The sequence below is a fragment of the Onychomys torridus genome, chromosome 15, assembly GCF_903995425.1.
Source record: "Onychomys torridus chromosome 15, mOncTor1.1, whole genome shotgun sequence".
NCBI lineage: Eukaryota > Metazoa > Chordata > Mammalia > Rodentia > Cricetidae > Onychomys > Onychomys torridus.
The window spans coordinates 15,298,401-15,313,234 of NC_050457.1; the positions used below are offsets into that span (position 1 = coordinate 15,298,401).

The following is a 14,834-nucleotide window of genomic DNA, read 5'->3' on the forward strand; positions in this document are numbered from 1 at the left end:
CTTTAAAAATTCAGTCTCTTTAAAGTACCCAAAGTATTTTTTTTTAATTCAAAGTTTCTGGAAAATATCCAGAGTTTCTCTAAAATATCCAAATATAAAATACCCTAAGTCTCTCTAAAATTCCAAGGTCTCTCAACTGTGGACTCCTGTAAAATCAAAACTAAATTACATGCTTTCTTTTATCTTTTGTTTTCTGGACAAAGTGTCCTTTATAAGAATATAGAAGCTCTCTAGTGTCCAGTAGTTGTAAACACTTTAGAGACACATAATCATGCAAGGTATTCTGCCTGGATTTTGACTCACTGCATTTTTAAAAATTTATTTATTTATTTTACAGCCTGGCCACAGTCTCCCCTCCCTCCAATCCTTTTAGTCACTCCACCCACCCTTTTGTTCCCACCCCCTCAATCCACTCCTCCATTTCTGTTTAGGAAAGGGCAGGCCTCCCATGGATATCAACAAACATGTCAGATCAAGTTGCAATAAGACTAATCACCTCCCCATGTGTTAGGTTGGGCAAGGTGACTTAGTATGAGGAGCAGGGTCCCAAAAGCCAGTCAAAGAGTCAAGAGACAGCCCCTGTTTCCTCAAGAGGACCAGGCTCCCCATCTGAAACATCTATGCAGAATGCCTAGGTCAGTTCCATGCAGACTTCCTAGTTGTCAGTTCAGTCTCTGAGCCTCTGAGCCCAGGTTAGTTGATTCTGTGAGTTTTCTTGTGTCCTTGACCTCTGGCTACTACAATCCTTTCTCCTGCTCTTTTGCAGGATTCCCCAAACTCTGCCTAATGTTTGTCTGTGAGTCTGTATCTGTTTCTATCAGTTACTAGATAAAGCCTTTCTAATGACAGTTGGACTAGATACCAATCTTGTCACGGAAGATGGCCAGTTCAGGCTACATATCCATTTTTGCTAGGAGTCTTAGCTAAGGCCATTCTTGTAGATTCCTGGGATATTCCCTTGTGCCATGTTTTTACCTGACCCCAAATGTCCCTTTTCCAGTAGTTCCTTTTAGTACTCTCTCCCACTCCACCCCAATCTGATTGCTCATGTTCCCATCCCCACCTACCTGCAATCCACTCATGAAATCTCTTCTACTTTTCCTTCCAGAGGGATCCAGGCATCCCCTCATGATCTTGTTACCTAGTCTCTCTGGGTCTGTGGACTATAGTATATAGTTAGCCTTTATTCTACAGCTAATATCTACTTACGAGTAAGTACACACCATGTTTGTCTTTCTGGGTCTGGGTTTCCTCACTCAGGATAATTTTTTCTCAAGTTCCATCCATTTGCCTTAGGATTTCCTGATCTCATTGTTTTTAACAGCTGAGTAATACTCCATTGTGTATATGTACCATATTTTCTTTATGCATTCTTCAGTTGAGGGACATCTAGGACATTTCCAGGTTCTGGCTATTACAAATAAAGCTGCTGTGAACATAGTTGAGCAAGTGTCCTTGTGTTATGATTGAGCATCCTTTGAATATATGCCCAGGAGTGGTATCGCTGGGTCTAGTGGTAGATTGATTCCCAGTTTTCTGAGAAACCTCCATATTGATTCACAAATCAAAATGACTCTGGGATTCCATCTTACACCTGTCAGAATGGCTGAGATAAAAAAAAAACAAAACCACAAGTGACAGCTCATGGTAGATAGGATGTGGAGCAAGGGGAACACTCCTCATTGCTGGTGGGAGTATGAGCTTACATGCTTTTTTAATCAAAGAGGGAAGAACCAGGGTGCAGTTGCAGTCAGACCAAAGCAGACAAAACCAAAGTGCCACAGTATAAAAAGTTCAGTGTCTGACTTCTAGGACTCCTCACTCACAGTGTTCTGGGCTCCTCTAAAGGACTCCCTCCATTTCTCCAGCTCTGCCATTGTTAGCACACAAAGCTTATCTTCTAAATTCAGGCCGGAACCACTCTGCAGTGGCTGCTGTCTTTGGTAGTTTTCCTATAATACTGACATCTCCAAAATGTTGAGGTCTCCATTGCATTCAGGCTACCAATTCACTAGTAACTTCTGATGGCCTCTCCTCAGGGACTCTGACCTGCCACATTATGTCAAGCCTCCATATCTCCAAAAGCCCTTTAATCATGTGGCTTCTCCTGAAACTGAGACTGTACCTTCACTGGTAGCCTCTCCTATAGACTAGCCCTGCCATACAGTGCCAAGGCTCAGTCTCTCTTCATGCCTTCAAAACAAGTGCCAGCTGGGAAGCTCTTAGACATTACCATGTGCAGCTGCTGGTACAAGATACGGCCTTAGCCAGCTCTGGGCCACAGCTTCTGTACACTGATCCTAAGGAAATACTTCCCAGAAGATCTTACCTCAGTGATACTGGTCACTTCTTAATCATTGCTAATTTATCAGTTCAAACTAACCAGTATTGATTGTCCATACAAAGCAAAGTGTCTTGGAAATCAGTCAGTTCTTGATTCCTAGCCGACCTTCTAGAACCACATATCCTTCATTTAAAATGTCACTCAGATAACCTGTTTAGAGTCTGTATTTCCTGTGAAATATCACAGGCCAGGTCTCCATCACCTGCACTGTTTTGGTTTCTGTATCTTCCATGCTCCCACAGAATGGTCCACTGAGCCCTGAGCACTCAGTGGCTTTTCCAGCATAATCCTCCCAAAAATACATGGCCAGGTCTGCCAATTTTGTTTTAGTTGGGGCTTCTGTCGTGATAAAACACCGTGACCTAAAGCAGTTTTATGGAGGGAGGGTTTATTTCACCTTACCGCTTACACTTCATCCTCTAGAGAAGCCAGGGTGGGAACACAAGGCTGGAACCCGGAGGCAGAAACCAAAGCAGAAGCTATGGGAATGCTGCTGACCATGTTGGCCTCCTCGTGGGTTGTTCAGGCTGCTTTCTTAGAGCATTAGGACCAGCATCTAGTGCAGGAGTGGAACTGTCCACAGTGAGCTGGACCCACCAATATGAGTCATCAATTAAGAAATTAATCCTCACAGGCTTGTCAATGGGCCAAGCTGGTAGGGGCCTTTTCTCAATTGAAGTTCCCTCTTCCCAAATGACATGTAGAGTTGACATAAAACTAACCACAAATATGGTCTATTGTGGTTCTATAAGAATTCTTGGATTGTTTTATTACAGCTCTATGAAGAATGGCATCAGAATCCTGATGGGAATTACATTCAATCTGTTGACCACTTCCAAGAGTGTAGCTATTTTCATGACATTAATTCCTGATATTTGATGATCAGGAACACAGATTATTTGCATCATCTAGTATTTTCTTTTTTGTCATTTTTTAATGATGATGAAGTTTTCAGTGTAGAAGTCTTTTACATCCTTGCTTAGGTTTATTTTAGCTACTTTTTTGGGAGCTATTATGAATAAGATATTTCTAATTTCTTTCTCTGGGAGTTCATTTTTCATACATGCGAAGGGTAATTCATTTTGTTTAGTGATTTTGTGTCCTGAAACTTTACTTAAAATGTTTCTTAGATCTGAAAGCTTTCTAGATGATTCTTTGGGTCTTTTACATGTAGATGGCACTAGTTTAACACATTTCTTCCTCGTTTTTGTTTCTGTGTTTCTTTTTCTTGTTTAGTCCCATAGGTAAGGCAGAGAGCACTGTATTGAATAAGAGAGGAAAAGTGGGCATCCCTCGTCTCCTTCCTGTTTGCAGGGGAATGATATCAGCAATTTCTCATTTTGGTATAATACTGGCTATAGGTTTGTTATGTATGGCCGTAATGTGGGTCTATTTTCCTCTTCCGTTTTGTCAGTTTAGCTAAGGGTTTGTCAATATTACTAACTTTTCCAAAGAACTGACTGTCTGATTGATTTTGTGTGTTCTTTTCATCTATATTTCATTAATTTTTGTCTTAATTTTTATTACTTCTTGCCATCTGCCAGGTTTGAGATTGGCTTCTTATTTTTGTAGAATTTTTAAATTCATCATTATGTTGCTTACTTGAGATGTCTCTAGTTTTGTAATACGAGCCCCCATATCTATAAACTTGCTTTCAGGGCTGCCTTAGCTGTGTATCAAAGGATGATATATTTATTGTACTGTCATCTGACTGTAGAAGTTTTTAATTTCCTCTCAGAGTTCTTTAATGATCCAGTGTTCATTCAGAGTGTATTATTGAGTCAGTTAAGTGTTTGTGTTACGTAGTGTTTATTGATGTTGCTGTCAGTGTCTTCCCTCTACACAAGGATGCCTGGGGCTGCACCACAGCCTCTCTGCAACTGCTGGTAGCGTGGTTAGAAGATGAGTTATACTGGGCAAATAAATACACTTATGAGTCACAGAAGAAAATACATTGAAGGTAATAAAGGCCACACTTCCTACTATTGGATAAAATACTGACAAGCCTACATAGGAGGCAAAAATAATCCCATGGTAGCAAATTTGAACTTGAGTATTGAATGGATAATATGCAGTGAATTTAGTGTGTATATGTATACAGCGTATGAATTTATTATTCACATATATAGAATTTTTCAATCTCATTGTTTTACCACAAGTGTCTAAAGGCATTGCACCCAAGAAACAAGACCAGTTTCCCAGATCATGATGCTTAAATGCCATGCTTATCAAAAGAATCAAGATCTTTTAAGAAGGGGCTGCTCCAAGAGCTAGGTCAAAATAAAGAGCAGTGTGCACCTGGAGAGTTTTATGGCAGAAAGTTAAAAATACTCAAAACCTGAACTCAGATCCAGCATCCACTTACGATTCAGGCATAATAGCATGCCCCTGTAATGCCAGTGCTGGGAGAGAGAGCCAGGTGATCACTGAGGCTCATAGCCAGCCAATTCAATGTAACTGGGAAGCTCTAGTCTTAGCAAATATTCTTGTCTCAAAAAAATAAGGTGGAGAGCATTTGAATACACCTAGTATCAACCTCCAACTCCCCACACACATGAGCACATACACATATATACTACACACATACAAAAGGAATAGATGGTTGAAGGATGTAACCCATTGAATAAAATAGGACCATGAGTAGTAGATAAGTAAATATGGCTTTCGTACACTAAACATCAGCCAGGAAACATATTGGCAATGATGGGCATGGAGTATCTCCATATGGCAATCATCTCAGTGGTTAGGGATTAGTGGTAAAGCTAACAAAGGAGTGTAAGGAATGGGATGTTGACAATAGAATAGTTCTGATAATAAAATAATCAGTTGCAGGGGATAGAGATGATGGCTTTATAATATAGAAATCTGACAGGTACCAATACCATCAGATGATAAAGCTTAGGATGGCCAGTAGTGGGTAAGTGGGCATCCTGTACCCTCAGATGTGGTACACAGAGAAGAACATCAAAGCTTCTCTGTGACATTCTTTCATGTTAGGAAAACATGACCTGAGTCCAGGTCATGAAAAGAATGTCAGAGGCACCCTGTAAAGTATCCAGTTTATTCTCCTTACAGCCAGTGAGGGGTGATAGAGAGGGGTTGCCATGGATAGGAAAAACGGGAGTTGTTTCTGCTTAGAAAAGCAAAGTCATGGCAGTTCAAGGCAACACATGCTCCATGATGTCCTGGTACCAGAAAGAAATAAGAGAAATGGCATAACTTGTGTTAGCTCTGTGGCACGGAGGTGCTGCTGTATCAGGCTATTTCCTGACTTGAAATAGTAGATGATGAGGCACTCCATCTGCAACTTGCTCTCAAGAGATCCAGAAGATAATTATGATGGGGGGATGGTAGGACAGAGGTTAATGTTGGCCTCTGAGGACTCTGAGTTGGGATATACAGGAATGCTTCATATGGTCATGAAGTTATGCAATTGTAAGGTTTGTTCCAAGAATTCTGTAAGGAAGTGACCCTAAAACAGACTCGTAAAGATGTCAGCAGTGGCCACATAAGGGTTCTTGAGAGGAGAAGAGCATACCAACTGGTTATCTAATACTTGTCTAAAATCATACATACAAGTAGCACTGTACAGACTGAGCAGTAAGTGTGTAGTGGGCGGACTTGCAAGAAACAACAACAAAATCCAGGAATTAAACAAAAAAGAAACTAGAGCTCTTGCTACATGCCATGATAACAGTTAAGGCGACTGGCCAATTCTGGGTGCACAGTTGTTAAATTTCTTTTTAAAAATATTTGAATATTTAATTTAATTTAATAAGATTTTCCAGTTTAAGTTAAATTAGAAGATCTTTATAGAAAGGTATTTCAGTATCCCTATTAAATTACATTTTGAAGATGCCATTAAACTACTAAAGAAGAAATAGGATGACTTATTGTAGACTTATCTCCACAGTATTTATGTACAAGATTGGATAAAATATTTCTCTCTCTCTCTCTCTCTCTCTCTCTCTCTCTCTCTCTCTCTCTCTCTGATTTTGTTGTTGTTGTTGTTGTTGTTTTGACAGGGATTCTCTGTGTAGCCCTGGCTGTCCTGGAACTCACTCTGTAGACCAAGATGGCCTCAACCTCAGATTCTTTGCCTGCCTCTACCTCCCATTGCTGGGATTAAAGGCGTGTGCCACCACTGCCTGGCCCCAAACAGAATTTCTTTTACAACAAACATCTGATGAACTTTATAAAATGAATGAGAAACTGAAAGATCTTGAGAGAGATTCAAATGCATTTGTAGTTGTAGAAACTTAAAGGGGGAATGTTAAAGCGCATGTTTCATAAATATTTACACTATTGCTTTTCATTTCTGTTTTACTAATTGCTAGGCACTTGGCGGTGTCCCGGGAAGCCAGCCATTACTCCCCAGTGGAATGGACCCAACGCGACAACAAGGTGATTAAAGGAGGGTGAAACTGAGGTGCTGGGCCAGTGAGGAAATCTCTAAGAAGAACTTCATTGATATAAATACTCCATCATTTTACCAGATGCATTTTCATAGCAACATGACTAAATGGTTTCTACTTCCAGCTAATTCTCAATTGTGCACAATAGCAGGTTAGAGGTGCTGACATAAAAGATGGAATATTAAAATGTCTAAAGTCTGTCTATGACTTCAGACACACAGGAAGTTAAATGATAACACATTTATCAGTTCCTCTGCCATTTTCAGACAGAGGACTTAGTGTTGATAGATGGGAAGAGGACAAAGTGACACCTGACTTCATTAGTTCAAGGGTCCCAGTAACCTTGTCCTTCCTTGGAGATACATAGGGACCATGGACAGCGAAGGCTGTAGTGCAGGAGATACTGTCCTAAGGAAAGAAGATCAAAGGCTGTGAGAAGTAATTCAACACAGAGAAGGAAGAAGGTTTCAGCCAAGAAAGCAGTCGAGGGTGTGAATAGGTGATAGCCAGAGCTGGAAATTGTGGTTACAAAAGTCAAAACACGTTGGTGGCAATGCTCAGATATGGCATGGTTCTACCCATAAGGAGGGAATTGGTTTCATGGTGCTCATAGCCGATCCATTGCTAATCTCATCATACTTCCTTTAGGACATCCAAATATGGGTGGACCAATGCAGAGAATGACTCCTCCAAGAGGAATGGTACCCTTAGGACCACAGGTAAATAATCAGCCTGGGAGTGAGACACAAGACATGGGGCTGCTGCCTCCTGATAAGAGGCCATTGTTTGCTGGCTGTTAGCATATGCACCGGAGTATTGACAGACCTCGGGGGCTGACTGCATTGGACATACAGATCTCACTATAAATATTCTGAAATTAAAAGTACACTAGGTTCTATGCTTTATGTTATAAATAACTGTATATTTTATATTATAAAAATTATGAGAGATAATAAAAACTTACATCTGGCTACTAAACTCTTGTGATGACTTTTAGTCACTGTTTATTATGTTAGTGTGAATACTTACTCTGCAAAGCCAGATTATAGTGCATATTTTTTCTATTTGTATTAGCAGTATCTTTTATATCTATTTCTGTTAGTATGAAGGAAATAAAGTATCTTGGTATAAATTTACCTCAGAAACCAGAAACACCAACAATAACCATAAAAGTTACACCACACAAAAAGGAATTGATGAAAATTTATTATAAAGACCATGTATGTAAACAAAAACAAGAGCCATGCTCATGAATGGATAGGAGAGAAAGTTTAAGTAAAATCATTTGGAATAGCAGGAATCTCATTATATAATGACAACATATCACCTTTCAAATGAATTTGTGTGCATCAAAAAAGATAAGCTTCATTTCTTGAAAGATAGTGAAAATAATTCTTACAACGGACATTTTACCACATAGCTGCCACCCAAGGGTAAACTGTCTTGTCTCTATACTTGTATTGTAGAAACAGAATGGTATTTGTAGCTTTATGCACAGACAAAATATACATGCATCTTTGTTTTGCTTGAGACCGGGTCTCACTGTGTAGCTTTGACTGGCCTGGAAATCATTCTGTAGACCAAACTGACCTTGAACTCAGAAATCCTCCTGCCTCTGAATCCCCAGAGTGCCAGAACTAAAGGCCTGTGCCTCTGACCAGTCTCCCTAAGATTTCCATAAATATCATTTCTGAGGTTTTTAACCTTAAGGTATGTGTAATAAAGTGAGATAGTCATTTCTGATAAAAAATTAAGTCTGAAACAAAGAAATATGCTGAGCATAATGGTTGTCAAGGACTGTGTGTCGCGTAAATGCAGCCAGAACAGAGTGGCCACTGTGTGGTTAGTGTGTATTGTATGGGTGAAGACATAAACTCTCAAACCCAAGTCAGGGCATATTTATAATATGTTTTCAGTCTAAGGACAGTAACTGCCCATGATTTTTAAATTGGTACCAATATACTTTAAACAGAAAAGCAAAATTATTATTTCATCAGGGAAAAAAAAAACCTCTTCTGATACGATGATACGATATTTGAAATTGTTTTCTCTATTTTTGTGAGAGTGACTTAGCTAACCTGTTTTATAAAAAAAAAAAAAAAAAACAAGTTCCATGGGACTCATGGAAATAGTCTCTTAAGTTACACAGCTATTTTAATTTTCTCTAGAATCTCCAAGGGTAAATAAGTGACATACAAGGAACATCTAAAAATCAGATAGTTGGGGTGGATGACTGGGAGATAAGAATGCATAGCTCACATATCACATATAGAGAGTAAACTGATTCCATATATTTAAATACAGCCTAAATTGTAGAATTCAACTTACTGTAGGATCAAACTTCCTAATAATTAAACAATCCAATCAAGGAAAGATGTTTTAAAGTTTCCTAGCAGACAAAGTCTGAACACCTTTTTGTGAGGCATATTGCATTGGAAGAGAGATTAGCCTGGAAGGAATAGACAGTGGCCACCAGCTCTAAGAGATCAGCCCAGAAGGAATAGACCATGGCCACCAGCTCTAAGAGATCAGCCCAGAAGGAATAGACCATGGCCACTAGCTCTAAGAGATCAGCCCAGAAGGAATAGACCATGGCCACCAGCTCTAAGAGATCAGCCCAGAAGGTTCTGAGATTCTCTATGAGATCATCCCATTCTGCCTTTGTTGAGCCTCGTGGAAAGCCTTTTGTTAGTCTTTCTTTTCTTCCTGAGTTCTTTGTGATTGGGAATATTAGTCACAAAATGAAAATATTTTATATCTATAAATCATGTATTACACTGGATAATCCCTCACTTTCTGTGACAATTCAGTTTAATTAGCTCATCATTTATTGAAGGCCTACTGTGTATCAGACATCTTACTTGACCATTGAGTATAAAAAGATTAATAAAATAGGATTTCTGTCTTCAAGGTGCATATTGTTGAGCTGAAAATGTGGCTGCATTTAGGAAAGCTATTATCCTATACTAAATGCCTAGAAATCACATGTGTAATCCCTGAACTCCAAAGGCTGGGGCAGGAGGATCTTAAGCCCAAGGCCAGCCAGACTCTGTGGAGGGCCCCTGGCTCCCAAAGGCAGCCTGTTACAGAAGCTGTAATGCTACAGAAGTAGAGAGCCAAGCTAATGCGTCTCTGTGCCCAGAGCTCTGTGGAACATCCATAGACTATTAAATTCTCTAAAACTCACAAATAAGGAGAAAAGTGGCCAGCTGCCCCGGAAAGAATCTCTGCCTTCCTTTACCATGTATAGTTTCATTTCCATGACCTTTGGCTCTGAAATCCCTTGCTAATTACTACCCCTACTACTCCCATGCTTCGCCCAAAGATGAAGACAGTTGGCTGTCATTTTACCTGATGACTTGTGTGGCTAGAAGATTCTCCTATAGCCCACAAACCTGAGTGTAAATATTTCCTTAAAGTGAAAGCGAATCAACAATGACAATAACAAGTGGCTGGGGATTTCTCTTATCAAGTATGTCATTCTGTCTAGATTAACAGACCTTTCTCATTGATTCATTTGCTTGTCCTCTTAACACCCCCTCCAAGTGTTCCTGTAGATGAGACAACATGACTATGAAAGTTTAGTTTCTTTAATTTGGAAAAGTCCAGTAGGCTAGAAATATAACTGGGAGAAGAAGATCAAAAATGTAGAAATGAAGGCAGAAAGCATAGGCTGGGGCTGGCCTGGGATTAACCTTATGGGGGCATATTCAGGAGTTTAGGCTTATTTGACGGGTAATCTGGATCATATCTTTTAACTGGCATGGAGAATACTGTGGTTTAGAAAACAAAGTTGCTCGAGGAAGTATACAGAATCGATTGGGATGAAGAAAGAGTAAAACAGAAATCAATTCAGATAGAGCAGTCGTCTTCACATTAGGAACTGGACCACCAGGCAGGGGCTTTCACTGCTGCTACCAACAGACTGGCAGTAGATCAGATAGGAGATGTTCAAACCAGAAAGGACTCCCAGGAACTTCGAGAAAGTCCCAGCATGGCTTATTATGTGGCAGGTGATGCCAAAGTACGAAAGGAGGAGAGCCTATACAGAACTTAAGCACAAGCAGATGATTGTTTCTATGTGCTGAGCATGAGATGGCAGCCAGGCAGAACCTACCACTGTGGAGTTCAGCATAATTCAGGCACTCAGAGACACATGATAAAATAGATTCAGAGTCCTAGTGTATACACAGTGTTTGAACAGATTGCAGCAGATAAGATTACCCATGAATGTATATTTATTGAAAATGTTGCTGTAGCTAAAATATGGGGAAAAGTAACATTTAAAGAGTGAGCAAAGCCAAAGGAGCAGCAATGTAACTGGAATACAAGACTGGAGAGGAGAGAGATTAGTATCAGAAAACCAAATGTGAAAGTCATTGACAATGCCCAATGTATTAACATGATAATCAGAAAGTAACCTTTGACCCTTATTGTCAACTAGTAAGCTGATATGATATGCATACTAAAGCATTAAACTGCTTTCATCTCCTTTAATGCACACAGTAGGTGTTGCCTGAAGCTCACTGAGTCACATAATTCATGCATGCATATTTTCAGTATGCTTTAGTTCTCATATAGTTTGAGTGTTATAATAGCACATGCCCATGTTGAATCTCTTTATCTATGAATAGACTCTTGGAGTCAGCATTTTGGGGTTTACCTGTTGAGTTTCTTTTCAGACTTCATATAATTGTTCTTATCTAATAATTTCAAAGCTGTTGAATTAATAGTTTATCTAAAAACAGAATTTTGGACTTATAAAATGTTTATTTGAAAAAGTAACTGATGTATAGATATTAGGTAATTAATAAAAGATATGCTAAATGTTATAATTTTGATCATATCTTGATCATTTAACATGATCCAATGATTGTCCATATTCATAGAATTTTTAAATGGCATGAACCAAAGTAGTTGTTATAATAGAAGCAAAAATACCAGAGTGGACCCTTCAGAGAATGAATTACACAGGCCTTATCCAGTCAGGAGTTATGTAGGGAAGTCATTAACCTGCTCTCCTTTCTTTCCCCCTCCTCTTTGGTTTTGTTTTTTTGTTTTGTGGTAGTCTGACCCTTGGTTATCATTACAGAACTATGGAGGTGCAATGAGACCCCCACTGAATGCTTTAGGTGGCCCCGGAATGCCTGCAATGAACATGTAAGCAAAATGCTCATTACTCTGTCTAGTGAAGTCTTCTGTCTTCTGAAGTTATACAGATGTGTAAAGCATTTAAGTACCTCAGTGTCTTTGCTGTATGGAAATGAACTAAACAGGAGTGCAATATTTTACTTCATTTTCATGACTTACTATCATGTTTTTCTTCTTTCCATGCAACTTTCACATTCTTTTTGCATTTTTTGGTACCATAAACTCACAACTTTTAAGTCTGTTTCTTTTTAATAATTATGTATAGATTTCATATGATATCTATATAACACTGAAGAGATGCAGATACCAGAACCATATACTAACTCTACAGAAGTTGATAAATGAGAATTCTTAGTCATGTTGATAAGTTCTTGATGGGAGCTGACGGTGAGTTAGTCTCATAAACATATGTCTACGTTTGCATTATTGGGACCACTTTCAACACAAGAGACTTACTTCTCTGTGGTGATATCCTTCTGTGTTAAAGAACTACATAGTACAGGATTGGTTCTCTTTGAAAACTCAAGATGTAACTGGATAAGGAATAAACTGAAGATGTTGGTATTACTGGAATGACCTTTCCAGTCCACAAAGAGTAGTTTGTTTATGTTGCAATGCAATTTGCTAAGGATTTTTTTTTATTTATTTTGCATTCTCCAACCTTTGCTTGAAAGGCATGTATACACTAGATCTTGCTAATGATGTTTATGAACTCACCAGAAGATCACCAGGGTGATGGGGCCTAAAGGAAGCTCATCAGAAGTGATTACTGTGTTCTGTATGGGCTTGAGGCACCTCAACTTTACTTCCCATCTGCCTGTTTTTAGCTCCTACGTATTAAATGAAACAACTCTCTGTCATCCAGTGGCATGAAGACATACTGTGAAATAAGCTCTTTTGATGTATGCAGGATTTTTTAAGCTTCTGAAACCATTTTCATAGGATGCAATTTTTACTAAAACTGAAAATAGGTTAATAAGTGGATACCAGCCAGACTCAAAACTAACAGAACAGGGAGAAAAGTAGGTCAAACTATCCTATAACGTCTTTTTTGCTTTTGAAATAAAAATGGATAGACATGAAGTCTGGCTCTTGAACTCCTCACAGGCTCACCCTTCATTAGCAGTTGCTCCAGAGGGTTGAGTGGTATTTTGTACTTATGTTAAAAGCTGGAGCTCTTAACAACAGTGGGCTAGAAAATACATGAAACTTAATTTAGATTCTCACTTTAAAAGTCAATATATTTCAATAAAATTGTAATATTATGCTCAATCAAGTTGCCACAAGTGATAAGGACATATCTAATATGAAACAATATAGTACTCCATGTAATAATTAGCCACACGGCCAACTTGAGGTAAACTGATTTTGCTGGTACATAATAAAATTTTAATTTCATATGATTTAAGAGACTCAAATAATTACTTAAAATTACCTAGTTCCTTCTGATATATGTGCTTAAGCATTCACATATGAGTGAGTACTCTTAATTCCCTAGACCATTAAGACGAAAAATGTGGCTTCTTAGTAGGATTTTTTTTTAGATATATTTTGCCTTCTTAAATATTCTTAGATAGTTTGAAATATTTTCTCTTATATGAGAGTCTACTGTTGATATGAAGTCTAGCTATTAAAGAAAATGAAGTCTTTAATGCTTATTCTCATTTTTTGTTACTTTCCCTTTATTTTGGAGTCTTCTGTAATTTTCATTTTTAGTAAATTGGGACTCTCTCAGAGACAGTGAAAAGCACATACATATTTAGGCACAATAAATGCTTTCCTATGGCAGGGAAACTTCCAGCTAATCACGTTCTCGTCGAAGAGGGTAATCACTGCCTTTTTGCCATCCCTGGCACATCAGAGTGGACTAAAACAAGAAATACACCATATCTTCACCACCCTCATAAAATAAATTGAATTAAAATTCATTCTTTATCATCTTTAACACTAATGTGTGACACCCCCTCCAAAGATTTTTTTAGATGGCACCCGTGACTTTCTTCATGACATTTTTAAAGAAAAAAGAAAAAGAGAACACTGTTGGACTACTGAAAATTTGAAAGATAGGACATGGTGCTCCCTCAAGCTCCACTTTGGAATGGGTTAGGAGCAAGGACAGACTTGCCAGATTCTCGGAGTGTTTCTTCATTTCTCTCATTTGCCAGGAGAATATAAGGACAGTGAAATAAAAGCCAGTCCTGGCCCCCCAGTGATTCAGTGCTGTGTTCTGACCAGCCACCAGAGCTTTTAATTGCAGAATTAAACATTCACAACACAAATTTTGTTAATCCCATTAATGAAAGTTCATATATAGAAATTGGTTGCTGGGCTGTGGTAGCACATGCCTTTAATCCCAGCTCGGAAGCAGGCAGAGGCCAGTGGGTCCCTGTGAGTTCAAAGCCAGCCTGGTCTATGATGCCAATTCCAGGACAACCAGGGCTGTTACACAGAGACAACCTGACTCAAACAGTAGAAATTAGTCACAAAAACATTGGGGAAAAAAGGCTTGTGGTGGGAACTTGAAACTTCTGTTTTTTAAACTTGGAACAAACTGCACAATAGTCTGTCCTGAACATTCAAAGTAGGTTTTCAACATTTCTATAACAAGTAAGCACCCGATATTAAGTGATGTAAAATTTACAACTATGGCCAAAATGTAAATATCTTCAAATGTATTACCGATTATTTTTGAAAGGAAACACCAGTAGCAGGTTTCCATAGTCATCAAGCCCTGCCTGGAACACTGCTCCTTCAGCCTTGTAACCATTTATAGAAACGAGGAGCTGCAAAGATCCCATGGCTTCCAGAGGGGACTGTTCAGTGGGCTCTTTAAATGAGTGAATTCCAAAGGAGAATTATCTCCTTGGTAGTCATGATTCCAACAGTCATCATAACACATGCTTACCAAAAACACATACATCTGT

The 14,834-nt window shown here is 38.8% G+C and overlaps 1 protein-coding gene across 4 annotated transcripts in view; it reads left to right on the plus strand.

Annotated features, from left to right (window-relative positions):
• The window catches only part of Ssbp2 (single stranded DNA binding protein 2), a 260,509-nt gene that overhangs the window by 211,687 nt on the left and 33,988 nt on the right, over positions 1-14,834 (plus strand). For 2 of the 4 annotated variants that reach the window (XM_036206881.1, XM_036206883.1), the window contains 3 exons: positions 6,682-6,748; positions 7,408-7,478; positions 11,828-11,919. In XM_036206881.1, coding sequence (XP_036062774.1) covers positions 6,682-6,748; positions 7,408-7,478; positions 11,828-11,919 — 230 coding nt within the window. The remainder of the gene's footprint in view (positions 1-6,681; positions 6,749-7,407; positions 7,479-11,827; positions 11,920-14,834) is intronic. The other 2 variants (XM_036206882.1, XM_036206884.1) reach the window with 1 other exon arrangement.